The sequence below is a fragment of the Kluyveromyces lactis genome (assembly GCF_000002515.2).
Source record: "Kluyveromyces lactis strain NRRL Y-1140 chromosome E complete sequence".
NCBI classification, from domain to species: domain Eukaryota; kingdom Fungi; phylum Ascomycota; class Saccharomycetes; order Saccharomycetales; family Saccharomycetaceae; genus Kluyveromyces; species Kluyveromyces lactis.
Window position 1 is genome coordinate 302,685 of NC_006041.1, and position 27,043 is coordinate 329,727.

Here is a 27,043-nt window from a genome sequence, read left to right on the forward strand (position 1 = left end):
AGCAAGTTGATCAATATTCCCAAAACTTATACATATTCATACACACACACACAGAATATTCCTAAAAGATGTTACGCGTTGCTGGTCGCCGTTTTTTCTCTAGAGAGGCTGTTCCATATGATAAGACTATCAAGAATTTGCTGTTGAATCATGACACCAAGGTTATCTTCCAAGGTTTCACTGGTAAGCAGGCCACTTTCCATGCTAAGATCTCTCAAGAATATGGTACCAACATCGTCGGTGGTACCAATCCTAAGAAGGCCGGCCAAGTTCATTTGGGACAACCTGTCTTTGCTTCCGTTGCTGAAGCCGTTAAGGAAACCGGTGCTACCGCTACTGGTATCTTCGTGCCTCCTTCTATCGCTGCACCAGCAATCAAGGAAGCCATTGAGGCCCAAATCCCACTTGCCGTCGCTATTACCGAAGGTATTCCTCAACATGACATGTTATACATTGCTGAAATGTTGAAATCCCAGGACAAGACCCGTCTTGTGGGTCCAAACTGTCCTGGTATCATCTCTCCATCTGCTAGATGTAGAATTGGTATCCAACCTACTTCTATCTTCAAGCCTGGTAAGATTGGTATCGTTTCCAAATCCGGTACCTTGACTTATGAAGCTGTTCAACAAACTACCATCACAGACTTGGGTCAATCTTTGGTTATCGGTATCGGTGGTGATGCCTTCCCAGGTACTGACTTCATCGATGCCTTGACTTTGTTCCTAAACGACCCTCAAACTGAAGGTATTATCTTGTTGGGTGAAATCGGTGGTACTGCTGAAATTGAAGCTGCTGAATACTTGAAATCTTACAACTTGACTAGAGAAAAGCCATTGCCAGTTGCCTCTTTCATCGCTGGTACTGTTGCTGGTCAAATGAAGGGTGTCAGAATGGGTCACTCCGGTGCTATCGTCGAAGGTTCAGGTACTGATGCTGAATCTAAGAAGAAGGCTCTAAGATCCGCTAATGTCGCAGTTGTCGAATCTCCAGGTCATTTGGGTAAGGCTCTATTAGATCAATTCTAGATCTCTTGAGATAACCTTCTCTAATGATAACATTAATTATTATCAACCCACGATGATAAAAATATATATATAAATATGTGTATACACTCCTTGATAATGATGTTAACGATAACTCTAAACTAACTCTGACTCCATTGGAGATCACTATGGTGCTTGTACTATTATGTTGATTCTTTTAGATACATTTTTCGTATGATATTTTAAACACTTTTACTTTACTCTTTCGATAGCCTATCAAGGCAAAAAGCAGCACCACTTGCCTTCTTTCTTCAAATTAAAATTAGAATGTCTACTCGGTATCACTTATATACATACTTACTCCGATTCATCTATCAAATGCTGCGTTATTTTATCCCATTTCAGTTCGACGCTCATCACAATTGACTCTTCGCAGGCAATCAGGCAGTTTTCTCCCACGAACCGATTACTGCTGCTGACATTACCACTTTCAATACTTGTGGGCCAGTCTTCAACATCCCATTTCAAACCTTTAGTCTTGGTTATTATGTTTGGCCCGGCTAGTGGCAGTAATCCACAGTTCCCAATCAATGGCTTGACTTTGTCTAGTTTCAACCAGTATCCTTTTTTGGAGGATGGGATGAGGATGATCATATCACTCATAGTTAAAAAACACATTTTAAAGTACGGGTCCTGACGCCGTAAAGCGTAAAATTGTACCATGGAATGTATGGTATGATCGAATCTGCCATCAATACCATTTAGGATAAGTAATGGTATATCTTTCAATTGGCTTTTATCGGCCTGTTGGTATAGCTTATGAATTCCATCATACTCATTGATTTCAACTGCATTCAAGTCGATGCCCAATAGCAACAAAGTGGCAACATTGACGCTCTTGGTAAAATCTGTGGAATATTGCGTGTTTTGCTTAATAACTGTGGTTGTTTCTATTGCTTCATAATATTCAAGTACGTCTTCCCTAATTGAATCCATGTCACCTGCAATTACGTCGGGGTGATACCTCTTACCATCGCTATCACGATAATAATCGAATAATCGATTGGCAGCCCCATCAGCACATATTTTGATTGTATATGAGTTCCATAATGCCTCAAATGCCGAATGATCTAACTTAATCCTTTGGTTCAATATCAATAGAACACTGTTCTCGGCCTTAGGATCAAACCATTGGTCCAATTCAATAATACCATCATATTCTCCTTCGATTTTAATATCTTCAATATCATTATTCTCAGTGATAATGCTCATGTCTAGTGTATATTTCTTGCCTCTACGGTGCTTTTCTCGTACCTCATTCTTCCCTTTATTTATATTTTGTACCGCATCATGATATATCTGGTAACACGCTTTGATTATTGGGAGCTTTGGAAATTATTCAAACCTTTAAACAAGAAAAACGAAAGAAATTAGTGACAATACACTAAAACATCACGAAGTGATCCCCCAGAAAGCAACAGTCCTGCGCATTCCGAAGTGCTGTCAGTGTTTCAATAATATATGGACAAGGATTCGCTTGTGTTGGTAGCGCGGAAACAATAAATAATCGTGGCATAATGTCTGACAAGTACAAGTATCGTGTTGAGATACAACAAATGATGTTTGTCTCTGGTGAAAACAACGAACCACCAGTTGAAACAACATCTTTGATCGAGGATATAGTGAGAGGGCAGGTTGTTGAAATTTTACTCCAAGCAACCAGAACGGCCAATTGTAGGGGGAGTAAGAGTATAGTGCCCGAAGATGTCATCTTTTTAATCAGACATGATAAAGCTAAGGTGAACAGATTGCGTACATATCTATCATGGAAGGACCTTAGAAAAAATGCCAAAGATCAAGATGCACAGCAAGCTGCAGCAGGTGGTGGTGCAGGAGATGGCTCTGGTCCTGGCGGTATTGATGATGATGATGCTGGCAAAAAGGACAAAGACGGAGCCGGAGTCAACATGAAAGTGAAGAAGTCAAGCATCAAGCTACCATGGGAGTTACAGTTCATGTTCAATGAGCAACCTCTTGAGAATCCAGATGAGGATGATATGGACGATGATGAACGGGAGGCTAATATGGCTACATTGAAGAGACTAAAAATGGCTGATGATAGGACTAGAGGTATGACGAAGGAAGAATACGTGCATTGGTCTGATTGTCGACAAGCCAGTTTCACTTTCAGAAAATCAAAAAGATTCAAAGATTGGTCTGGAATATCTCAGTTGATAGACAGTAAACCTCACGATGATGTAATCGATATTCTTGGGTTCTTAACTTTTGAGATCGTCTGTGCAATAACGGAAACTGCATTGAAGATCAAAACAAGATACGAAAGGATAAGAAGCATGAAAACTCAATCACAACCCCAAGAATACAGTGTAGGTACAACTAGAAGGAAAAAGAGACTGTTTGACGGTCCCGATAATGTAGTAAATCCTTTGAAACCGGAACATATTGAAGAAGCTTGGCGTGTTTTACAGACTGTGAACATGAAACATAGAGCTTTATCGAATTATAAAGGTGGTAGATTGTCGAGTAGAACAGTCATCATGTAATACCACACAAGATAGGTCTTTGTATCAGTAATTGTCTTATAATATCGGAATCCTGTAACTATTAAATAACTACTCTATAAACTAATGTCACTTGTATGCATGAAGGAATCCCTGGGGTGATCCCCTGAAAAAAGCCGCCAGTATGAGCCTCTTATCCACCATTTCCTGTATTATGTCGTTGGCATTGTACTCAGGACCATAATGTTCTCTATATCTTTGGAATAAGGAGACGTTTTTGTTTTTGATTTCTGTTTCACTCTCAGCAATTCGAGACATGAACGGTAAATACCATCTGGAAATGTCTTTTAATTTGTGTGTTGCTGAAAATTCGAGTGCCAAATTGTTAATAAAATCTAGTTCAAATGCATCGCTGTTGTCTTCTGATTTAAGGCGATAGTCTTTTAAAACGCCAGTCTTCCTTCTGGAGCTACGAGTGTTTCCAAGCATTGTCAGAACATTTCCTTGAGGTGAGTTATTGACTCTAGTCTTGAGGTATTTTATCATCTCATTAACGCAAATACTAACCTTATCATGGGCGACAACATTGACGTCTTCGTTATCATTAAAACGTAAAAACTGTTTGCATTTTTCTTCCATTAATGATTGCATCTGTTTTTCCCATGGGAATAGAGTGTTATGATTTATATCCCAAAGGTGCTCCACATAGTCCCACACAACGTCATAGGAAGTTTCTTCATCATTAGAAATTTGATGCTTTGCGTAGTTTAATGTGAGATCTATATCATCTTTCACAAATGATTTGCCTTCGATACAATTTTGTATGACGTCGTAACTTGATGAGAAATCCAGTTTTAGCCATGCATCTTTAATATTTTCTGTGTTATCATTTTGGTTTCTTGGAAAATGTGAATCTTTAATTGGAACTACCCCAGGTTTGGTGCAAACCCATTGTAAATCCATCAAACACTTACGGATATGGTAGTTGTTCCTTTGCAAAATTATATTCAACAAATTTTTATTGATTTCAATTCCTTTCTGTTCCAAGCATCTTGACGTATACTCCATTATTTGCTGCTTTGGGGCGCTTTTGATGTTAAATATAGAGTGCTGCTCCTCTGCAACCTCAAGTAGGTTAGATGGGATAAACCTGTAATCGCCGCAGGTGATAACTACAGGTCTTCTAGAGACTATCAACGTGGCATGCACAGAATTCCAGAAAAATTTATCTGATTCAGTGAGTAGTACATCAACATCATCGAAGAGAATGATTCCCTTGGATTGGGTGTCTTTCACATATTTCGTGGTTGCAAAATCGTGCAGCATATCTGAAATATCTCTCTTGGCTCTGTTCATGGAGCAATTAATCTCAAAGATATGGGCATCTTGTTCATCCATTAAGACATCTATCAAGGTGTTCTTACCTATCCCTCCGTATAAAATAATTAATGGGACAAATTGTTTCACACTAGTGTCATCTCCTGATCCGAGAAAAGAATCATCTACTATGAAGTTGTCCAGATCACCATCAACCTTGCGATTGTAAAGGGCTGATCTGTCAGTTTTCCTATTCAATAGGTCGAATGCGTCTTTAAACCATTCTCTTACGCTTGATTTGGTATCAGAATCTATAAGAACATCTTCTATAGATGTAGGCTTGAAAAGTGAGGTCCATAATTGGGTATTGGTTGTATCATCGGAATAAGAAATGCGGTCGTTAATGTTCAATGCTTCTTTTGAGCCATCGGGTTTATCAGAATTAACTAGGAATGAATACTCCGATGCATTGAAACTCAAATCCAAAGGCTTAACTACCTTTTTGTGCAGTGAAATAGAGTTTTGTTTTCCCAAAATGTAATGCGGGGTATGCTGAATGTGTGGAAGAGGTGCATGAAGTACCTGTTCCTTAGAAATCTTGTTTTGTCTTTGAACAGTACTTCTTTCCATGTTCAAAAACGATGCAATGTTAGAGTTTTTAGCAGCCTGTAGGCCATCTGATGTTATATGAGAAGCATCAAATCGGTTTGCTGAGTCAACTTTTACTGGCGATTCATCAAGCAGTATAATATCTTTCTTATTAGCCTGCTTCTGTTTGGAATCAGGTTTGGATTTCTTAGTGTATCCAGACAGTAGACTCTTCAGATTTACCCTCTTTTTCACATTATTCTCTGTTAATGCTTGAGTCTGAGATGATACGTTTATTGGTTCCTCAAGTTCACGTAATGGTGACGACGGTACTTCTTCAACTTCTTCAAGTAAAGCCGGATCAATTGCAAGATCATCATCCTGTTTTGAGGACTGTTGATTTACATTGCCTGTACCACGTCGCCTGTAGCCATTCAATATGTTTGATATCAGTGGACCTTCTTTCTCGCCCATCGCAAGGTATGTATATTATAGCTTCGATATTGTAATTCTTTTCCGATTTAACCAATGTTAAACCACTAAAACATGCCCAAAAAGTCAATTCTCAATTGGCATGCGCCCTGCAATATAGCCTGGTGTGCGCAAGCTAACAGATGCTACCGGAGTTGATCGATGTCAGTGACCTTGGAGTTGCTATTCAATTTTTAATAGTGGATACTATTTCACCATTCAATTCTATACAGAATTACATTTTCGCGTTAACAGCTAAATTCCAAAATGCGAACACCTAAGCAAACAGAAAGGACATAATAAACAATAATGAACAAGTAATTCATAATGGCATGTTTGAAAGTACGATTTGGATGCCCATAAACTAGAGCTAAATAGCAGACAGTCGTTTGAAATCTTACAATATTCAATGTTCATTAGTCTTTGTCATTTAATTTTGCATTTCACTATAGAGGATAATTAGTACGAAGTATTTAGGTATTGGATTCACTTCCATGATAAGTCGCATCCCCAGCGGAGGAATGGTAAGCTATATCGTCACTCGTCCCAGAAGAAGTTTTGTGGGCAGTGAGTGATCTATAATATCTTTTGCCAGTTTTCGGTGGTGAATATATTCGTTGGCCAATCGTTTCCGGATCATGTAGCTCAGGAATCCAGTTATAATTAGTAGAATGATATATTGGAGAAAATCTGACTTCCTCGCTTCGGTTAATCAACGAAGTATTCGGCTTGCCGGGAGACGGTAGAGGAGTAGATGTAGATTCTGGTGGAACATCGAAATCAGATATCTGCAATGATGTATTCGGAGAATCAATTAGCCGCTGTTCTTGTTGATCCCGTTGAGAATTCTGGGGAGAACCCTTCGGTCTTCTCTCTCGTTTGGGAGTCAATTCTCCCAACCGAATCGATACATGATCGCTAGCAAACAGAAGGTTGTCACTATCCTTATAGTCTGCCTGTTTCATATATTTGTCAGCTTTGCCTCCTCCTACAGAATTTGTATCTCCTAAGAATCTGATGTTCTTATCGAATCCTGTTCTTTTCTTAACATTAGTCGATTTTGCTCTCAAGGGCAACAGTTCAGACTCTGAGTCATCACAGGTTGTTCGTTTGCGCGTGCCGCGCTTGATGCGCTTGCTAATCGGTATCATTGCCTGAGGTTCTCTCTTTCCACTACAGCCTTATCGAATTGTATCAGGTAAACTGTTCTATTTGAGAAGCCCGTCTCTTCAACGAAATGAGATGTCACGTGACATGGGAATCCAGCCATATCTAGGAAACCTTCGATGATTCCACAAGTGAAGGATTCACATTGAACTGAAGTGTGCTGAATGAACTGTGAAATTGTTGGCTCATTGTCAATGATCATGTACTCATTGTCACGTTCTGATGATTTTACTAAGTCATTGCTGGGCCTAGAGAAGAGGTATTGCCAAACGGTCAAATGGATGTACTGTAAAGTTTCGAGAATCTTTAGATTGCGACGTTTCATGTTTGTTATCGTCCCAGCGACACTGTCCATGTTTGTAAGGCCTGTTTTATTTGGTACTGAATCTCTGAAATTAAGTATTTCTGTGAGTCTCATACCAATGGTATATCCTGAGCTGTTTAATTTCCGTTCGATTTCCTGTACGTTTTTGGAAGAATCACGATGATAGGATACAATTGATTGAAATAAGAATGCATATGCTGATAGAGAGACCTGTTTCTCTTTGGAAATAAGCGATTGACCATATATTCCTGTGGTCGGTACCACAAATCCAGTGCCTGAAGTAGTGGCTGTAGATGTGTTGGGAAGCGTTTGTGTAGGTCCGATGGTATAATCGTAACCTTGGCCAGCGACTTTAGTTGAGTGTGTTGTACTAGGGTTAATTATTTGTTCTGCCATTCCTCAATCTATTGGTTGGGAGTATATTCTGGTACGAGTTGATTTTCAATTTAAACCTCCCGTTTAATCTGTTTTCTTGGTTTCCCACTACATCATGTTTCTCTGTTAATTAGCTTATGCTCGGATATTTTTTGATTCTTGAAATTATTTTCTAACCTATGAAGAAATCACTTAAAAGAAGAAATCACTTAAAAGAAGAACTCATATAAATATCATTGGATTTGAATGAATCCCATTTGAAACTCACTGCAGTCACCCTAGAAGACCTACGGTTGTTGCAAATATTTCGGTAACGGATACACCTAACAAAAATGCCCATTACTATCAGACATGCAACAATTGATGACATTTTAGCGATGCAGAATGCCAACTTGCACAATTTACCAGAAAATTACATGTTGAAATACTACATGTACCATATTCTGTCATGGCCAGAGGCATCCTTTGTCGCCACAACTACTGATGATGTTGATGATATCATGGATCAACTTACCGGCGAGGAAGAAGAAGATGGTAAAATCTTATCGTTGCCTACAGAGACAAAACTCGATCCATCCTATATTGCACATACCGGCGAGAAATTGGTTGGATATGTATTAGCGAAGATGAATGACGACCCAGACTCTAAGGAAACGGAACCAAATGGACATATTACATCTCTCAGTGTGATGAGAACCTACAGAAGAATGGGTCTTGCTGAAAAGTTGATGAGACAGGCATTATTTGCTCTCTGTGAAGTGCACAAGGCGAAGTTCGTCTCACTTCACGTCAGACAATCGAACAGGGCTGCGCTACATTTATACAGAGATACGCTAGCGTTCCAAGTACTAAGTGTGGAGTCGAGTTACTACCAGGACGGAGAAGATGCGTATGCGATGGAGAAAAGATTGGAATTGGAGCAACTTCTGCCAAGTTCTTTTCAAAACGCTCAAGAAGAAGACAATCTTGAATCTGACCTCTTTGAAGACATCGTCAAGCAAGGAGTGGAAGAAATATCTGTATAATGCATTGTAGACAGGAATAATTAACATCATACCATCTAATAGATATAATTAATCTCGAAGAAATAGATAAAGGCCAAGTCTAAAGCATTTCCATGAGTGTGAGGAGCGTATTATATATCATATGAATTTATAAGAGAATGATTTTACCAGCAAGATGCTCGGAAACTTTCGTCAGAGGCCCGTTATATATTTACGACAAGAGTATCTCATATCTCACATATTCAGACAAAAATAAGTTAGGTAGCTTGAGTCTTTCCACACCGACAAAGTCCCCGCCAAGGGTCTAAGTCTCGAGCCAAATGCACTCGGAGTCATCATTAAGTATGAGAAAAGGAAAATACTTCCTTGGTCTCTTTAAAAAAAATTCAAAAGGGAGGAAGCTCTAACATTAAAGGATCAAAAACCATTTCATAATGAAGCAGTGACATCTTTATAATTTTTCATGCTGTTTTTATACTCTTGAAGGGAAGAATTAGGAAAGGTTAAATATCACTACGTACGGTGTTGACAATCTAGTCGAGAGTAACATTAGGGCATTAGACTGTCATATGCCGTAAATGAGCACAATATATCCGGTAAAGAACGGTACTACTTCAATCTTCAATCCTTCCTGTAAACTACTTTATCAACCTTTATTTCGTTATCCACGTACGTGTAAATGTATAGGGTGCAGGTGATATCTTGGATATCCAGAAGACAGAAACTGGGGATTCCTCCACCGTTAATGTCAATGTCATCGAACTCATCATCACTGGAATCATGTTCATACTCTTTCCCTTCTTGTAGATGTTCTTCAGAATTGCCTTTATCCTCTATAATGTCAGCCTTATCTTCACCACTTTTTTCTGAGTCGTTGTTTGAAGGCTCTTTAATTTCCTCTTTAATTTCCTTCGGCTGCTGATTCGAACCATTCGTTGAAGCCTCGGCTGGTTCTTGTTGTTCGCTAGTTTTGTAATTTTCTTCTACATCTTCTTGTACCCAATCTGTACTGAACGCTCCTGTACATGATCCAGGGTTTATAAAGAATTTTCCCTCCAGCGTGTATGCCTCGACATTATGCGTTCCTCCCCAGAGTAGAATATCCACATCTAATTGTCTGGCTAATGTTAATAATGATAGAGGATCATTCTTGGGTACTAAAGTATAGCCATTGCAGCATCCAATTCTGAAAGGTCCTTGGGATATGACAGTACTTAGCGGCATCTCCTCGGCTGGGTTTTTGGTGGTTGAAACTGTAGCTGGATCGAATTCTCCACGGACGAATACTATGTTTTCCGAAATTGTATTGACAAACTTTAAAAAGGACGCTGATTTAGTACAGTTCCCCAACAATGTAACTTGTTGAATCTTATTGGGTACATTAAGAAGCTTTCTGAACTTCAGAGGTACATCCTATATGTCAAAATATCAAATAGAATTGATTCAAAATGGTTAGTAATTTGAGGGTTTCAGTTTGCCGGAAGACTGAGAACAAATGTAACTTACGATTGCACGTTCTGGAATATGAGCATCGCTCAATGCAAGAAGAAGCATGTCCTTAGTTGTGTTGATGTCTCAAGATAAATCGCTTGCCGTTGTTTGTCCCCTTTTCTCTCTATTGTCAACCGCACATCTGGATATCTGAATCTTGTTGTGATATTTAAGTCTTTGAATGTTGACACCAAAAGTGACACGTGATAAGGAGTGTCAGATTTATGTTGAACGCGAAGAACATATACACTAACAAACTCATCAATGATTAGGATATTATTCTGAGTAGAAACTTTCTGTTCTATTTACACGTTGTCTATGAACCAATTATTCGTGGAATTATTTGAAGTACATTACATAAATTCCATACCATCCAAATATGGTTGCAATGCTTGGGGAATTGAAATAGTATCACTCACTGGGTCATAATTGTTTTCAACTAACGCTACAATGACTCTGGGCACTGCCATTGCAGTACCGTTGAGGGTATGGGCATATTCCAATTCACCCTCTTCGTTTCTAAATCTGGTATGCATCCTTCTACTTTGGAAATCAGTGCAATTTGATGTACTTGTAATTTCGCCGAATGAGCCTCTACCTGGCATCCATGCTTCAATATCATATTTTTTGTACGCAGGAGATCCGAGATCATTTGATGGCATGTTCAATACCTGAGCGCTCAATCCTAGTTCTCTAACGATATCTATTTGAAATTGTTTCAATTCTTCCAGTATTTGATCACTTTGTTCAGGTTTGGCCCAAACGAATAACTCAACTTTAGTGAATTCATGAACCCGATATAAACCTTTAGTATCTTTACCACTTGCGCCTGCCTCCGCTCTATATGCTCTGTTCACACCACAAATCTTCTTAGGTCCTGAACTTAGATCCAATATAGAATCTAAGCCCATCCCTGCCAAGGCGATTTCCGCAGTAGCGGTTAATCCTAAATCGGTATCTGATAACCGATAAATTTGTTGTTCATTATTAGTGTCTCGTGGTCTAAACCCGCACGCATCTATAACCTCATTACGCACAACACTGGGAGGAATCACTAAATTGAAGTTAGCCTTGCGTGCTTTCGTTGTAGCATATTGCACCAATGCATGTTCTAGACGCGCACCATCATTGCATAAATAATACCATGAAGTACCTGTTACATTAGAAGCAGTCTCAAAATCAACCATTCCTTTATTTACCATTATTTTAAGATGTTCAAACCTTTCATCTGGTTTGTATTGTGCTTGTTTATTAATCCATTGATCAATGATCGGGCTTGATGTCTTTGGAACAGAAGGATGAATGAGATTGGGTAAGGATCCACATACCTCAGTTATCTGATCCTTCACTTCTCTTTGAGTTTTCAATAGATCTTGGTATTGTTTCTTTAGTGATTTGAGTTCAGACCCGAGCTCTCTTGCCCTTGTTTTATCTTGTTTTACTTGGGCTTCGATGGTCTTTCTTGAATGTTGAAGATTGGCGATTGTATGATCAGCAACCCTCGATTTCTGGTACAACTCCGGTAACATTTTTAAAGATATTTGAAGTTCCTCGCCGTCCACAAGTTCTCTTGCTTGGATTGAATCAGAGAATTCATCGAGTTTCGATATCATATATTTCACATTGAATTGAGGTTTCTTCACGGTCCGAAGCCTTCCAATGGAATGAAAGAGTCTCTTTGTGACCATTATGTAAAACGTTTGGGTTGTTATGAATGTAGGTAACTACTGTCTAGTAGATATAAGCTGTAACTTGAGATTACTGTCTGGATTCTTTCATTTTTATTGGACTTTAACGCTTATGGGCCACATAACTTTTAGATTTCCTTTAAAAGTGTCTCGAACAAAGGTAGTGTTTGTTGATGGATTTCAAAATCGATCGGACTGCATAAACAGACTGGAAAACTTGCAGAGTACAAATGAAATATATGGTTGAAAATTGACTAATTAGGTTTACATGCAGCTATTTAGCTTAGAAGTTCAACTTAGTGAAGAACCATTGGTTCTTACCAGCTTGATGTCTTTCTTCAAAGGCCTTCTTGATAACCTTCTTGGCTTCTTCTCTTTGAGATGGTTCTTCGAAAGTTTCAGTGGAGACGACGCTCTTGAAAGCTTCAACATCCAAGGTGTATCTGGTTGGCAACAAGTGGTTGTAGTTGATGACCTTGATGAAAGGCTTGATCTTAGTTCTCTTAGCAACCTTCTTGGCACCTTGTCTCTTGGTAACCTTTAATGGGTATCTTTCAATACCGGCAACCAAAGCGTGACCGAATGGGTGAGACTTGGTACCTTCGTCGTGTGGCTTGACGATCACGACCTTCTTACCGGCGTAACGACCACGGACAACAACAGCTGTGGATTAAGTAAATTTGACGAGCAAATTTAAATTGTTAGTAAAAATCATTCTGGGGTTTGTTAAAACATGCAAACGTCTCTACCACAAAGTAGATGATTTGCCTGGTTTATGGGTAATATGAAACCACTATACTGTTCTAATAGACTGTGTGCTTCTGATAATGACAACGTCGAAAAGTTTCCTTATATCTTTGTAACTCAGCATAGTCTACTCTCAAAGTTGATAGTTACACCTGGCCAAAACATGAAGTCTATGTTTAAGTTCTAAAGTCTTCCGCAGTGTTCACGATATCATTACTAGTCCCGTAGATTTGATCCATTTTATTATCATATTTCTTTCCATGGCTGGCCATCTAAAAGGTGCATATGTACACCAATATGAGAAACATTTCCCACAAATAGGGGCAGGTTGATCGTTGCTCTATCACAGTCATTCTCAATAGTATCTGAAGTTGATGTATTCATTGCTTTGGAGTTTTCTTCAGTATTTCGTCTTACCATTCCACACATTAATTCGTTACACTCAAGTCTAGATGAAATGGTTTCCTTTTCCCCATAAACGGTATCATTGTAATCAGGTATACGTACCAACTTTACCAGCTTTCAAGAACTTAGCCATTTTCGATTGATCTTGTCTACTTTGCTTTGAACTATAGCTCGAATCACTACTATTGAATTGCTTGTACATACTATTAAATATTGAAAAGTTGATTACTTTTTACCTCTAATATTGAAGAAGCATACAGCTCCCAGACATCGCCAAACCTTTGGGAATCGTGGAAAGTCAACGACTGACTGGTCCAGTGTCTCGCCTGGAGGTGCGCACGCCCAGAGACACTGAAACTGATCCTGGAGGGAGAGGTTGGGCAGAAGCGTGCAGGAGGCTAGAAGGAGAACAGGATGAGAACGGGAAGGAAAGCAGACCATCTGGACGGTGGGAAACTAAACGAGCAGCTGTCTTGGCTAGACTGGAGGCCGGCAGTAGGGACACCAGTGTCTCTGTCTCCCTGTCTCTCTGTGAATGGCAGGAAGGCGAGACCTTGCGAAGCCGCAGTAGAATGTTGCAAAGGCTGAGAGAAGTGACTCTAGTTTCCATTTTCGGATGTGTTTATTTTTCACTTGCAATAAAATCTTATAATGTACGTATGTTATGATTTATGTATGGGTGTATAGCAGTCCCATATTTTCGACTTCTCGAAATGTCAACAGGATGAGATTTCGAAATGTAAATAAAAAACCAATGAACTGAAAGTACGGATCAAATAGGAAGTACTACTGGCCTTATAAAGATAACTTAGGGCACACCAAGCCTTGATAGGAGCAGGGGTGTTTGGTATTTGTAGTAAACACAATATTCTATCACTTAAGTTTGTTTTTATTTAAAACTTTCTTTACTGGTCAACTGAAGTTGCTGTCCCTTGACACATTTTACCAATGATTGAGGGAAAGAATAACGTTAAGATCATCCCTCAACCTAGGGTCAGAAACAAGGATGCTGTTGATGAAGATTTGGTAGGAGGGAATATTTACACAATGCCGAACCAAGAAATAGAAGAGATTATTTTGTCTTTGAAAAAGTTATTGGATGGGAACAGAATGGTGCGAGAACGCGTTGATGCAATTGATGATCAAGTGAGAAGGACCCAGATGGATCTTGAGAGTTTAGTGTCAAGAAGTTCAAATAACAATAAACACTTACAAAGTTTGCTTCTTTCTTCGAAGGATATCAAGGAATTGCACGACGTATTGGATAAATTGAGTGTGCAACAGCATGAACAGATGGAAAAGAACCGCGATGTGGAGTCTGTTTTGACGCGGTTAATGGAGAAACAGTCTTTGGAATTAAAATCATCGATGGAAAACGTTGAAATTCAGACATTGGAACAGAAAATTAGTCAATTGGAGGCCAAGTCTGGGAAACTGGAGTCCCTTGATGCTCAGGTCATCGCAAAGGAGAAACAATTGGCAATAATTGAAACAAAATTACAGGAAAGGAAGGAAAGATTTGATGAGCTACGACAAAGGGCGAAAGAAGTACAATCATCTTTACAAGATGATTTACTGACCCGTTACAAGACAGTTCACGATACTATGTCTGTTTCTATGGCGAATTTGGCCAATGGATCTCGCCCAGCGGGAAACACATCACGTGTAGCCAGTTTGCTACGAAATAAATATATGAATGACACATTCAATGGAAATAGACGAGTAATATCGTTAAACGAGCCAAGACCTTCATCGTCTTCTGCATTTGATAGCATACCGCAGAATAACTCTGATTTTGAAGATTCTTCATAAGATTCCATATACAATCGATAAGTAAACGCTATCATCTTATGTGGAAATGCATCTTCACATTGCAGTAGAAGGTTTACTTGATCTGAAGGAAAGGGATCATAAACATAGATTCATAGCTAATAAATTCCTTATGTAACATTAATGATGGATGAACTCATTGATTCCTTTGTCTGGAGATCGAAATATTTTGCTCCCCTTACCTATATAAACGCTTGATTTTCATATTACTTTTCATTCACAGAGAAATAGTGCACTTGAAATTTACAAGGTAAATAAAATAATCAAGTAGCAACTAGTACAACAATAAAAACTGATGGCGAGTTAACAAGGGAGAAAGAACTTCAAAAAGCAACATTCGGAGTGTTGAAAATGGAGGAGATCAAAGATTCATCCATCCTACGTCCGTACTATGATCCAGAGACTTTCAATGTTGGTTATTCAGCAGTATTTCAGAATGACAAAGGTGTCATCGACCAAAACGGTCTGAATATCGCCTCTAAGTTAACAATAGTAAATCAATCGGTGGGCAGCGGCTTGAAGTCGCTTAATAGAAGTTTATCAGGTGGTAACACCTTAACTGAGTTAACCACTGGTCTCAAAAACAAATTTCTTCATGGAATCATGAACTCCAAACACGGTAATAATGCCAAATCCCTTAACGATCTTGAATGGAATGATTTTATCAACGTGAATGTATGGAGACACCTTCTTGAAAGGTTGCTTAGGCAGCTATCCTCAAAATACTTCCAGCATTTAATTCGCCAACCATTCGAAATTGCAAAGTTGCTTTTGCAAGTAGGTGACTTTGATTACCTTACAGATGGCAATAAATCAGCCTACTATAATGATAATGATAATGTTAATGACAACCATGAATTTGAAGATGATGACGATGACGAAGCCGAGCCAAACTTCTTCGTCAATGAGTCACAAGCCAATCTGATTGAAAGAGCAGCAAAGGAGGAACAAGGCGTTGCTGATGAGAATGGTACCTTAATCAAACCTGCAAGCATCCATACCATTGATATTTTAAACAGTATTATGGATAAAGAAGGTATACAGGGTGTATGGAGAGCTAATAATACTGAATTTATTTATAATTTCCTATCCATATCGTTGGATGCATGGTTTACTGGTTTATTATCTCCGCTGATGCAAATTCCAGATCCATATTTTATTGATATCATACACTCACCAGACGTAACGAAATCCGCAAGCTTAATTCTTTTGGCAAGTTGCATGACAAGACTTGTATTATTACCGTTGGATCTCGTCAGAGTTAGGTTAATTATCTCTTCTGTTCGTAACGATGGTTCCCTTTCTGATAACGATAGATCCTTAAGAAAATTGTTGAGAAAATGGTCCTGGAGGGAAAACATATCCAAACTAAATAAGGAATTGGTCTTTTTGAATATATTATATTCCCTGGTAGGGACAGGATTTAGCAAATTAACCGGTGCAATACTATATCATCAGTTCAATGTTGACAAATTCACTAATGTGATTCTGTACAACACATTAAAGTTCTGCAGTAAAGTTTGTGAACTCTTCGTAAAGCTACCAATTGAGAATCTATTGAGAAGGAGTCAAGTGAAGTTCTTGTTCACAGAAAACCCATTCCAAGTACAATCTGAAATGTTAATCATAAAACCAAGGGAGTACCAATCCATCTACCTGACGGTATTCAAGCAGTGCGACAGAATTAGTGAACTATGGCGAGGCTGGAGACTCGGGCTTCTAAGCATTTTATGCGGTTATGGTTTGAAGATTTTAAATAAGCCATCAGAAATACTCGAAGAGGAGAAGTTTTAGTTCATGTAGATATCTATAAGTGAACTGGACATTGAAGGAAAACATACATATATAAAATAATAATAATAATACAGATGTCTTTAGTTTAAGAAAGTCGTAAATTCATATCTACGATGAAGGCTTCTGGTTCATTTCGCTTGCATCAATCAAGAACTGGCCTAATACTCGAAGTGGATCCTCGGGCTTTTCTCTGGCTATCAGTTTCATTCCTTCCAATAAATGTTTTGTTACATGTTCATTCAAATATCTTCTAGTGGTTGACCCACCGATCATCGCTACTGGATCAACACGATCATGATCAATTTGTAGTTCCTTCTTGGGTGATACTTCTCTTTCTGTTGTAGCTGCAGTTGCAGAGGTAACAGTTCCAGATGATTCCCTTGGTATACCCGATGGAGACAGGGGTTCAGTGGTAGAAATCGAAGAGACGCCAATATCCGGTACAATATGTTCTTCTTTCTCAAGTTTTACCACATCTTCAGGTGCCATATTCTCCATCACTGGTTCTGACATGTAGATAAGCTTCAGTTGTGGCAGGAGACCAGGATTGGAGCTTTATTCGGCCAAGTCTAGGTGTAGATCTGTCCATGTATATAGTCAAAACTCAGTGATTTTTCAAGATTGTCAATAATAAAAGGAAAATAATAACAAACTGAAATCTTAAACAAAGTTCACCAAGGCAGGTACAATTCGAGCTCCCCAAGAAACAGACCGCACTGAATCAGGTAATACCAATATTATATCAAAATTAACCACCAAAAGCAAAGAGGACAAAATGGATCCATTTATTCAGGTTTTCAAGGACACAGAGGAACAATTGAACCAATTATTGCAGATATTAGATAGGAAGAAGAAAGGGAGATCGAACACCAGTTCGAAAGAGATCTCGGAAATCATCTCTGAGGCTCAAGAGACTATCCAAGATCTAAATGAGAGTATAGAAATGATGAAACAGGAACAAGCTATTCCCGAATACGAAATTCAGACCCGTGAGAAGTCCATGGCAAACCTGGAATCAAAATTGAAACAATGCCAGTCGTTAAATATCGAGACAACCCGCGACACCGATGCAGCTACCCAATCATCATTGCTGCCGCAGCAACAACAGCGTGGCGATTCCTTCGATTTGGACATCGAGGCAACTGCAGGCACCGACCAATCAGACGCGGCAAACCACGACGCCGTACAGGAGCAATTACTCCGTGAACAAGACAATCAATTGGACATGATTCACCAGACAATGCAAAACATTCATCTACAGGCATCTACAATGGGTCAAGAACTAACAGAACAGGGCATGATTCTCGAAGAAATGGACGGAAATGTCGACGGAGTCATGAACAAACTTTCCAGAGGAAGACGACAACTAGAATGGGTCTACGAACACAACAAAGAACGTGTCAACGACTGCTGCATCTTTCTCTTAATCATTGCATTGATCATCCTACTAGTACTAGCATTCATTTTGTGATGTATATCACCGAATTTGAACCGGGAACCAAACAGAAACCAAAAAAGGAAGAAGACGATGCACATTCCCGAGTAACGAAAGGTGCGAAGTTTCCTAAGAGAAACTGACACAATTCTTGACCCCCCAGTTGACGGATCGTCATCGTCGTCGTTCCATTCCTCTGATAGACAAAATACCTCTCGACACTGTTGCGGTATGGAAAAAAATCGGAAATCACAACATACGACAGCGGCTTTGAAATCGTACCACAATGGAGCTTTCGAACTGATTTTTTTGTTGAAATATATAGAAAGTATGGAAACTGAGAAATGGAAAAGTATTAAGACCAAGTTAGTTTTTAAGGTACAAAAGCAAAAGGTTGCTTGCTGGATTGGGTTTTTTGCACGTCAAGCTACAGTGTCAGATCCAAGACTATCGAAGAGAGCGATTTCATTTAAGAGGCGAAGGGCACTAGGATTAGGACGGAGTTGATAATACTTACTGGCATTCATTCCCGGATTTTCTGTGTCTTGTAATTATCGTTTGTTTCCCGACTTTTTTTTTCTTTCTCTATTTAGGATTTATTCAGGCTCTTTTCTTTAGAATCGTTTTTGAAATTTTTGGCCTGCAAAAACCCTCTATATCTCTTCACTTGATTTAGACTAGCTGAAGGAATCAATACAATATTGGCAGCGGCGTGTGTGATATTTCACTATTTTGTTTAGTCCCCTCTCTAACAATATCCATTGATAGAAATTGAAGTCAAGATTCTTATAGTTTCTGGCTGTTCTCAGGGATAAAATAACAGCACAGTTTTTTTTTGCCTTACTTTATTATATTCCATTTTAATTTTGCATTAGGTACCGTGGGGACTGATTCTTTGCTACTTCTAAATATTCTCTACTAGAGGGGCGAATCATTTGTACAAATTGGTTGATCCAAGCGTTCTGTTTAACCTCATTTTTCACCTATTTTCTCTCTTTTGGTCCAGTTGCGAATAGAAGATTAAAGGTACCCCTTCTTGCTACTGCTTGTTCATTCGGTCGGATTTTAGCACAGATAGAATCTGTATCTTTGAATTGATTAACAGAAAAAGAACCCATATATAGAGACAGAGAGCAGCGCAACGTTCAATATGAGCAACACTGAATTCATCGATAAGTTGGAGTTTGCATCTCAACCCTCGGGAAAATCTGAGGGGAAGCATCACATTGTTATTGTTGGTGCAGGTATCATCGGGGTATGTACTGCTTATTATTTGACAAGACACCCTTCGTTTAGCAAGGATACACATCACATCACCGTTATAGAGTCTAAACGTGTAGCTGGCGGTGCCTCTGGTAAAGCTGGTGGTTTACTAGCGATGTGGGCTTTCCCACAGCAGATTGTCCCACTTTCTTTCCAACTCCATCAAGAATTGAGTGACGAGTATAACGGTGAAACCAAATGGGATTACCGTCGGTTGACCACAGTTTCCCTTGAGGCCAACGTTCAAGATGATACCGTTTCGTTAGATCCAAAAGAAACTGGAAGCAGTGTCAACGATAATAGTAATGACGGCGATGACGACGAAAGTTATGCTAGTAATGATGGAAAGACTACCTCAAGAGCAAAGCCATCGCAGAAAAAGAAATCCAAAAAAGCATGTGCAGTGGTGAACAACGAACCTGTTTCCAGAGTGGGCACCACTGAAGACGACGAAGATTACGAATATAGTTACGGAGAAGATGATGAAGAGGACGAGGCACCTGCATCGGAGTTGGATACAAAATCCTCGATTGCATTATCTAAAGACCCATTACGTCTACCTAGTGATTTGAACTGGATCAAAAAACGGTTGGTGAGAGATTGGTCATCTCTTGGTGGAACTGACTCCACTGCTCAAGTACATCCTTTCAAATTCACTCACTATCTACTGTTGAAGGCAATGGAGACTGGGGCAGTGGATTTAATCCTGGGCAAAGTGTCACAGTTGCATTTCAACGATCAGTGTGCCGCAGCGGGAGTATCGTACATTCCAACAGTTGATGATCCAGAAGAACAACGTTTACAAGAACCAGTTGACCTTTTGGACGTTGACCAGGTTGTTCTATGTATGGGACCTTGGACTTCTAGACTATTGCCGGATTGTCCAATCTCTGGTTTAAGAGCACATTCCATCACAATCAAACCATCCACCGGAACTGTTTCGCCATATGCTATATTTACCGAATTGAAGATATCTTCCAACAAGTATTTCTCGCCAGAAATGTATGCAAGAAAGGATGAAGTGTATGTGTGCGGTGAAGGTGATACTCTGGTTGAATTACCAGAAACCAGTGATGCAGTGGAAGTCGTTAAAGAAAAATGTGATGAATTATACCATTACGTCTCCAAGTTATCTCCTAATTTGTCTCGTGGTCACATTTTGAAAAGACAAGCTTGCTATTTGCCAGTCCTGAATGTTCCAACATCAAGCGGACCTCTAATCGGAGAAACTAATGTTGAAGGGTTATTTATTGCTAGTGGCCACTCTTGTTGGGGTATTAACAACGCTCCGGCAACAGGTAAAGTTATGAGTGAACTATTACTTGACGGTGAAGCTAAATCCGCTGATATTAGTGCATTGGATCCCAGCTTATACTTTGATGCATCTATCTTTGAATAAAATGAATCCATTGCAAAGTTTTTATGTGTTTTACTATCATTTCATTTCTTTCATTCTGTCGGCATATAAACATCAATCGATTTCTAACCTCTTTAATAATTTAATTACTGCCATCATTATCCCGTTAAATATTTTTCTATATCATGTATTCAGAGAACACACAATTTGCAAACCCATAACCATTCATTATCATTATATACTGTATATTTACCAGTTACTATTTAAAATCTATGTGGTTCTTGAAAGAATGAAGTTTGAATGGAAACTCCATATTTTCATTTATTCATATTCTTGAAAGCAGCTCTCGCTCCATTTGCAGCATCCGTATTGCTTCTTTTCTGTTTGTTCAGAGTGTACAGTACCTCTGCTCTACTACTTGAAACAAACATATTATCTTGCGGTGACTTTCGTGGCTTTGATGAAGTGGAACAAGTTTCAGGCGGTTTCAAACTTAAGTTATCAACTTTCTTGGTCAATTTCTCAGACTCCAAGGCGGCCTTAGTCTTGAATAAGCTATCAACCCATTTTTGCCTTGAATTAATCACGAAATCACTCGGAGCACTTTTTGGTAATGCAATCAACCATACCTTAGATTTGAACTTCTCGAATATTAGGTATCCTGAGTTTTTAGTTTCATTAAACTCTAAATCGTAAATGGAAAGATTTTGATCAACTATTGATATCATTTGCCTTGTGCTATCGCCTTTGGGAGTATAGGAAAACTGGCCATTAGGTTCCAGTGTTAATAACGACAACATCGAACTGTTAATGATCTGAGATTTTTGTTCGGTAATGAACCTTGTAATAAGTCTATCATCAATAAATGAATATTCTGTCGAAGAAAATGTCTTCTTTGAGGATGAAACGTACGGTATTTCTAAGATTTTAACCCAACCTTGTTTCAAAGCCTTGGGTGATGCAGGGGGCGTCAATAGACGATTACTGTCTGATGCATTATTAAATTTCTTTGGAGAAAAACTGGCAGAAGCACCAGGCGTTGTGATATACAATGGGGATACAGGCATCATAGGAGTTTTGCAAGTTTCTAAAGGTGGTGCAGTGTTTGGCATTGCCTTCGTGTAACCTTTCCCCGTGAGGGCTCTAGAAGGTGAATTTGGGGTAGAGCGAGACGGTACATGTGATTTCATTTGCTTTGGCAACCCATTCGGACCTACCGATCCACTAACTGGAGAGAGGCCAAGAGTCTTCCTCCACTCCACAATACTTGATGTGGTCTGCGTCACTTTCATTGGTTTCCTTTTTCTAGGTTGTATTGGTATGTTCTTTATGGTAGTGTCAATCACATGTAACTGTTTATTCATCATAGACGGGCCATTAAAATTATTGTGGTTCCGGTTACCAAATAGTTGCCATATTCCCTTCCATATAAGTTCTTTATTCGTCCAATCAATTCCCTGAAACCAGGCATGGTTTTTGATCTGAGGTAATGTATATCTTGAATCTGGATCCAATACAAGAATCTTGGATACCAAGTCAGTAATATGCTGTGATACCATATAAATCCAATGGTAATCCAGATTGACAATTTTTTCAAATGCAGCTAGTTCGTTTTCTCCTCGAAAAGGCGGTGTTCCTTGAGTGAATTGATAGAGCATACACCCCACGGCCCATATATCGGAACAAAAGTTAGATTTATTTTGCAGAAGTAATTCCGGCGACACATATTCTGCCGTTCCCACAAAAGATGATGTAGATGAAAGATTATCAGTGGCGGCCAGGTTTGATGCGACTCCAAAATCCGTAATCATAAGCTTTCCCTCGCTGCTCAACAACAAGTTTTCCGGCTTCAAATCCCGATGAACTACTTTACACCCATGAATATACTCCAACGCATCGATCAATTGACACATAAAATGTTTCGTCCATGCCTCATTGAACCTACCCTGAGTTTGCAAAAGCTGCAACAATTCACCCCCAGGTGCAAAATCTAATACAAAGTATAGATTCTCCGAATCATGGAAAGTGTAATACAATTTGATGATCCCCGGATGATTTCCATGAGCCAATAAGTTCAAAGTGTTCTTTTCAATGGTCACATACTTCACTTTGTTTTCACTAATGATATGTTTCTTCGAGCACACTTTTATGGCAAACAGCTGACCTGTAGATCGATCCACAGCCTTATACACCGTTGAATACGATCCATGGCCCAGCCGTTCCTTAAAAGAAAAATCCTGAGGAGTACGTTTCCTCGACATCACTATAACACACCACGAGCGTCAGACCGAACCAGCACTTTCGTCAGTTGAATAGAGTTTCCGTAACCTAGTAGTATGTTCCTATCCTGTAAATAAGACACTCTTTGAATAGAAGAACCCTAAAGAAGGTGATTTGGAATTAAAACAAGTAAAAAAAAAACAGGCGTGAAAAGTAAAAGATAATACACTTCTGACCTTCAATCGAGGACAAATTTATCAAAATACCCACAATCGTAGGATGTTAACTGTTTGTCGACTCCTAAAGATTCACCACTGTAGCTCAATGGGTACTACTATTCACTTCTTTTTTACCTTCAAGCGTTACAGAATGTTGTTTAAAGGCCTTAGTGCTGTATAAACTAGATCAACATTAGGAAATTTTTGATGTTAGTCACGCGAATGTCACGTGGTCGCGGCCGAAATGCCCGCCTTGATGATGTAACTAAACTGCCAATGGCATTCGCACTGCTGCACGAATGAAAAGTATCCGAGTTGCAAGGTTGTAATGGCGAGCTTTTGCTGCGGGTATTACGTTCTTCTTCTATGTTCCGAACCGATGACCTAATTGTGAAGGTCGGACTCACCTATTACGAGCAAGAAAGAAACAGACAACAGCAATGTGCTTCAAACTCTAAAAAATCCTGCAACGGTTTCAATGACTTCGCATACAACTCGGAACCGAAGTCCCAGCACGACTGCGTGCATAGTCTTTATATCAATACATAGGATACACAAGGATAATAGAAAGCCAGAAGCTAGAGAGACAATTGAGATTGAATCTTGGGTCGTGCCCTCAACGTATAGAGCAATGAATTGATACGATGTCAACTTGTCTCTCCCTCTCCATATTTCCCCCTTAGTCACACTGTCTCAACTAATACCTGAGGTAACACCCCAGGTATTTCCTTAGGCACCAGCAGTAGCTTCTTATGTTCTTGTCTTTTGGTATTGCTCCTTGGCATCGATTTTGATGACAAGTTTTCAGTGTTATTATATAAAGGAAAAGGAATTTCCCACTGGAAAAAGTTGTTATTGAACCAATTACTTCTTCCCTTTAAAAAGGGAATATCTCACTCCCTTTGTAGCGTTCATTTTTATACATACACCTTAGTTTGTATTTGTTTTAAGGTTTAGGTAAGTCCTCCCTCCTACGAACGATCAATCTGAAGTTAATTGACTATTATCATGTTTGCTAAGAGTGTAGCCCGTAGAGCTTTGCAATTGCAACCAACTTTGTTGGCTAAGAGAACTAAGGTTTCTTTACCAGAATTGGACTGGGATTTCGGTGCCTTGGAACCACACATTTCAGGTCAAATCAATGAATTGCATTACACTAAGCACCATCAAACCTACGTCAATGGGTTTAACGCAGCTGTTGAGCAATTCGATGAATTGAAGAGCAAGTTGGATAACGATCCAGCTGTTGCCAAGCAAATTGTTGCCGTTCAACAGAACCTTAAGTTCCACGGTGGTGGTTACGTCAACCATTGTTTGTTCTGGAAGAACTTGGCACCAACTTCTCAAGGTGGTGGTGAAGCACCAACCGGTGCCTTGGCCAAGCAAATTGAGACTCAATTCGGCTCTCTAGACAACTTGATCTCATTGACTAATGCTAAATTGGCTGGTGTTCAAGGTTCGGGCTGGGCTTTCATCGTGAAGAACGTGGAAAATGGTAACCAATTGGAAGTCGTCCAAACATACAACCAAGATACCGTTACCGGTCCATTGAAGCCTTTGGTCGCTATTGACTCTTGGGAACATGCTTACTACTTACAATACCAAAACCAAAAGGCTAACTACTTCAAAGCTATCTGGAACGTTATCAACTGGAAGGAAGCTGCTAAGAGATTTGAAGCTGCTGCTTAATTGAGTTCTCACCTGAACTCCCCAGAGATATTAGGCATCTTGTCTACATGATTACGCAAAACACAAAACATAAACATTTATATGTACGTGCATCGGATTCGTCTGAATTTTTTTTCTCTTTCTTGAGAGGGCTATATAGCACAAGCTCCAAGTGGATTCAGCCGTTGCCGGTTCCCTTTATATTTAACATTCCTATCTTTATTTCTTTATCTACTGTTCCTGTTTGTCTTCATCCTATTTATATAGTTTGATCATGTTAAGAAAAACGTGAAAAATTGTCGACCAATCATTCGATGAGATGAGATGAGATGTAAATGAAATGACTTCAAGTGCTTAGATACTACAAGAGTCAACATCCAACTTCTGTTGCTCAAATACATACTGTCAAAAGATGTCCGATTTACATCATTTATTGACTTTTCCTGAAAGACCTATCTCAGAGTCCTCGTACTTACCTGAATTGACAAGACTTCTCAGTGCAGGGATTCCTGCTACGTATACTTTGGAACAAGCAGCTGCATTCGAAAGGGGAGAAGAGGTCACTGAAGAGGACTCCAACACTACTCCACTACATATTCTATGTCGTTCTTTACCTAGTTTTGAGGGATCCTCCAAGCTTTCTGAAGATGAGGAATCAGTGGTATTGAAATTGATGGATACGTTACTCGAATACGGGGCAGGATGGAACTTCCTAGATTACGAGAATAAGCATATTGGCGACCTTGTCTTGGAGAGGAAGTATCCACAAGACCATTGCATATATCAACGTATCGTGGACGCAGGTGTATCGGCGGAACTACTACTAAGAAAGATAGACGGTGGTGAAATTGAATTCATTGAAGATCCAGAAGATGCTGCCACTGAGGCTGCCACTGAGGCTGCCACTGAGGCTGAAGTCATTGAAGGAGTGACAAAGGGGTCGGAGGAAGCACCATTTGAGGATGCGACTGCAGCAGACCAGGCTACATATCTAAAGACCGACTTGGAATACACAGACGATGCTCTTGTCACTAAAGAAAACAGAGACGGTGTCATGATGGATTGGGAGACCGATATCATGTCAATGGCAGCCAAATCACTAGTATCTACCAGGTCCACAGATGAATGTGTCGTACTAAATATCGGATTTGGTATGGGGATCATAGACAATTTCATCCAGGATGAGAAAGTGACCAAACACTACATCTGTGAAGCCCATCCAGACGTACTGGCCAAAATGAAGGAAACTGGTTGGTTCGATAAAGAAAACGTTGTTATACTCGAGGGTAGATGGCAATCTCGTCTAAACGAACTTTTGGATCAAGGAGAAGTGTTTTTCGACGGCATATATTACGATACGTTCAGTGAACATTACCAAGATATGCTGGACTTGTACGACGTGATTGTCGGACTACTGAAACCAGAGGGTACGTTTTCGTTCTTTAACGGATTGGGGGCTGATAGACCCGTTTGTTACGACGTTTATCGTAAGATAGTAGAGCTAGACGTAGCAAATTATGGCATGGAATGTAGATACCAAGTGATAAACTTGAGGACCTTACCAAATTGGAACGACGTCAAGAGATCCTATTTCAACTGTACATACTACTACCATCCTGAAATCAGGTTTGCATAGCCCCCATACGAAAAAAAGCTCTTTCGGCTCGGGTATACCTCTCTAACTAGATACTTTATATCGGCCCTTGACGCATGTCATGTGACACCTCATGTAGTATGTAATAGTAAACTAATTAGCAGGTTCTGTTAAAGCCGTTCCCAGCGTAATCTGTCCTCGAGAAACTGCGTACAGAGAGGAAACGGCAAACAAACAAGATATTCATAAATCTCCTCAAATAACTACAGAGAAGGCATCTGCTGACATGAGCTGATGATAAAGATCGCTCAAAACCAAACCTACACTTAAATCCAAGAAATGGGATGAGATGAGATGAGACGATTTTCTCGCTTAGTGGTCTCCGCTAAACGATTCTTTTATGGTGCTTTAAACGAAATCTTTTTTTTTTTTTCGTTTCTTTGGTAGAACGATGAAAATGGGAAATACCATTAACAAGAAACAATCTTTATATAATGAGATGACATGACACTCGAGACAGTGAATGATAGGGAAAAGGAGATAGAGATTTATACTGAGGTTGTTGTCTCTAGTTCACACTG

At 39.5% G+C, this 27,043-nt stretch overlaps 18 protein-coding genes and 1 non-coding gene across 19 annotated transcripts; 9 read left to right on the forward strand and 10 right to left on the reverse strand.

Annotated features, from left to right (window-relative positions):
- Positions 1-68: 68 nt before the first annotated feature.
- LSC1 (succinate--CoA ligase (GDP-forming) subunit alpha) lies at positions 69-1,025 on the forward strand (the record flags this gene model as incomplete). Its single annotated transcript, XM_454091.1, has 1 exon — positions 69-1,025. One exon carries the CDS (start codon positions 69-71, stop codon positions 1,023-1,025), a length of 957 nt encoding a protein of 318 aa, XP_454091.1.
- Positions 1,026-1,340: 315 nt separating this feature from the next.
- Positions 1,341-2,255, reverse strand: THI80 (thiamine diphosphokinase; the record flags this gene model as incomplete). Its single annotated transcript, XM_454092.1, has 1 exon — positions 1,341-2,255. One exon carries the CDS (start codon positions 2,253-2,255, stop codon positions 1,341-1,343), a length of 915 nt encoding a protein of 304 aa, XP_454092.1.
- Positions 2,256-2,560: 305 nt separating this feature from the next.
- On the forward strand, positions 2,561-3,547 carry SPT3 (transcriptional regulator SPT3; the record flags this gene model as incomplete). Its single annotated transcript, XM_454093.1, has 1 exon — positions 2,561-3,547. The coding sequence occupies one exon, from the start codon at positions 2,561-2,563 to the stop codon at positions 3,545-3,547; it is 987 nt and encodes a 328-aa protein (XP_454093.1).
- An 87-nt stretch (positions 3,548-3,634) lies between these two features.
- Positions 3,635-5,884, reverse strand: ELG1 (Elg1p; the record flags this gene model as incomplete). Its single annotated transcript, XM_454094.1, has 1 exon — positions 3,635-5,884. One exon carries the CDS (start codon positions 5,882-5,884, stop codon positions 3,635-3,637), a length of 2,250 nt encoding a protein of 749 aa, XP_454094.1.
- Positions 5,885-6,354: 470 nt separating this feature from the next.
- On the reverse strand, positions 6,355-7,032 carry SPO13 (Spo13p; the record flags this gene model as incomplete). The annotated part of the gene is made up of 1 exon (XM_454095.1): positions 6,355-7,032. One exon carries the CDS (start codon positions 7,030-7,032, stop codon positions 6,355-6,357), a length of 678 nt encoding a protein of 225 aa, XP_454095.1.
- Positions 7,029-7,769, reverse strand: TRS31 (TRAPP subunit TRS31; the record flags this gene model as incomplete). Its single annotated transcript, XM_454096.1, has 1 exon — positions 7,029-7,769. One exon carries the CDS (start codon positions 7,767-7,769, stop codon positions 7,029-7,031), a length of 741 nt encoding a protein of 246 aa, XP_454096.1.
- Positions 7,770-8,080: 311 nt separating this feature from the next.
- ARD1 (peptide alpha-N-acetyltransferase complex A subunit ARD1) lies at positions 8,081-8,773 on the forward strand (the record flags this gene model as incomplete). Its single annotated transcript, XM_454097.1, has 1 exon — positions 8,081-8,773. One exon carries the CDS (start codon positions 8,081-8,083, stop codon positions 8,771-8,773), a length of 693 nt encoding a protein of 230 aa, XP_454097.1.
- A 211-nt stretch (positions 8,774-8,984) lies between these two features.
- Positions 8,985-9,100, reverse strand: SNR13. The gene has a single exon (XR_002633598.1). It is a non-coding gene; the product is annotated as a snR13 (small nucleolar RNA).
- A 273-nt stretch (positions 9,101-9,373) lies between these two features.
- On the reverse strand, positions 9,374-10,306 carry VPS29 (retromer subunit VPS29; the record flags this gene model as incomplete). The annotated part of the gene is made up of 2 exons (XM_454098.1): positions 9,374-10,165; positions 10,259-10,306. The coding sequence occupies 2 exons, from the start codon at positions 10,304-10,306 to the stop codon at positions 9,374-9,376; spliced, it is 840 nt and encodes a 279-aa protein (XP_454098.1).
- A 290-nt stretch (positions 10,307-10,596) lies between these two features.
- On the reverse strand, positions 10,597-11,931 carry DIA4 (putative serine--tRNA ligase DIA4; the record flags this gene model as incomplete). The annotated part of the gene is made up of 1 exon (XM_454099.1): positions 10,597-11,931. One exon carries the CDS (start codon positions 11,929-11,931, stop codon positions 10,597-10,599), a length of 1,335 nt encoding a protein of 444 aa, XP_454099.1.
- Positions 11,932-12,214: 283 nt separating this feature from the next.
- On the reverse strand, positions 12,215-13,216 carry RPL27A (60S ribosomal protein eL27; the record flags this gene model as incomplete). Its single annotated transcript, XM_454100.1, has 2 exons — positions 12,215-12,594; positions 13,186-13,216. The coding sequence occupies 2 exons, from the start codon at positions 13,214-13,216 to the stop codon at positions 12,215-12,217; spliced, it is 411 nt and encodes a 136-aa protein (XP_454100.1).
- Positions 13,217-14,031: 815 nt separating this feature from the next.
- KLLA0_E03477g (uncharacterized protein) lies at positions 14,032-14,895 on the forward strand (the record flags this gene model as incomplete). Its single annotated transcript, XM_454101.1, has 1 exon — positions 14,032-14,895. One exon carries the CDS (start codon positions 14,032-14,034, stop codon positions 14,893-14,895), a length of 864 nt encoding a protein of 287 aa, XP_454101.1.
- Positions 14,896-15,264: 369 nt separating this feature from the next.
- UGO1 (mitofusin complex protein UGO1) lies at positions 15,265-16,707 on the forward strand (the record flags this gene model as incomplete). The annotated part of the gene is made up of 1 exon (XM_454102.1): positions 15,265-16,707. One exon carries the CDS (start codon positions 15,265-15,267, stop codon positions 16,705-16,707), a length of 1,443 nt encoding a protein of 480 aa, XP_454102.1.
- Positions 16,708-16,815: 108 nt separating this feature from the next.
- Positions 16,816-17,220, reverse strand: SDC1 (Sdc1p; the record flags this gene model as incomplete). Its single annotated transcript, XM_454103.1, has 1 exon — positions 16,816-17,220. The coding sequence occupies one exon, from the start codon at positions 17,218-17,220 to the stop codon at positions 16,816-16,818; it is 405 nt and encodes a 134-aa protein (XP_454103.1).
- Positions 17,221-17,482: 262 nt separating this feature from the next.
- On the forward strand, positions 17,483-18,178 carry TLG1 (Tlg1p; the record flags this gene model as incomplete). Its single annotated transcript, XM_454104.1, has 1 exon — positions 17,483-18,178. The coding sequence occupies one exon, from the start codon at positions 17,483-17,485 to the stop codon at positions 18,176-18,178; it is 696 nt and encodes a 231-aa protein (XP_454104.1).
- A 1,114-nt stretch (positions 18,179-19,292) lies between these two features.
- TDA3 (Tda3p) lies at positions 19,293-20,804 on the forward strand (the record flags this gene model as incomplete). Its single annotated transcript, XM_454105.1, has 1 exon — positions 19,293-20,804. The coding sequence occupies one exon, from the start codon at positions 19,293-19,295 to the stop codon at positions 20,802-20,804; it is 1,512 nt and encodes a 503-aa protein (XP_454105.1).
- A 275-nt stretch (positions 20,805-21,079) lies between these two features.
- PKH3 (protein kinase PKH3) lies at positions 21,080-23,023 on the reverse strand (the record flags this gene model as incomplete). The annotated part of the gene is made up of 1 exon (XM_454106.1): positions 21,080-23,023. One exon carries the CDS (start codon positions 23,021-23,023, stop codon positions 21,080-21,082), a length of 1,944 nt encoding a protein of 647 aa, XP_454106.1.
- Positions 23,024-24,208: 1,185 nt separating this feature from the next.
- On the forward strand, positions 24,209-24,889 carry SOD2 (superoxide dismutase SOD2; the record flags this gene model as incomplete). The annotated part of the gene is made up of 1 exon (XM_454107.1): positions 24,209-24,889. One exon carries the CDS (start codon positions 24,209-24,211, stop codon positions 24,887-24,889), a length of 681 nt encoding a protein of 226 aa, XP_454107.1.
- Positions 24,890-25,280: 391 nt separating this feature from the next.
- RMT2 (protein-arginine N5-methyltransferase) lies at positions 25,281-26,504 on the forward strand (the record flags this gene model as incomplete). Its single annotated transcript, XM_454108.1, has 1 exon — positions 25,281-26,504. The coding sequence occupies one exon, from the start codon at positions 25,281-25,283 to the stop codon at positions 26,502-26,504; it is 1,224 nt and encodes a 407-aa protein (XP_454108.1).
- Between the last annotated feature and the right edge of the window lie 539 nt (positions 26,505-27,043).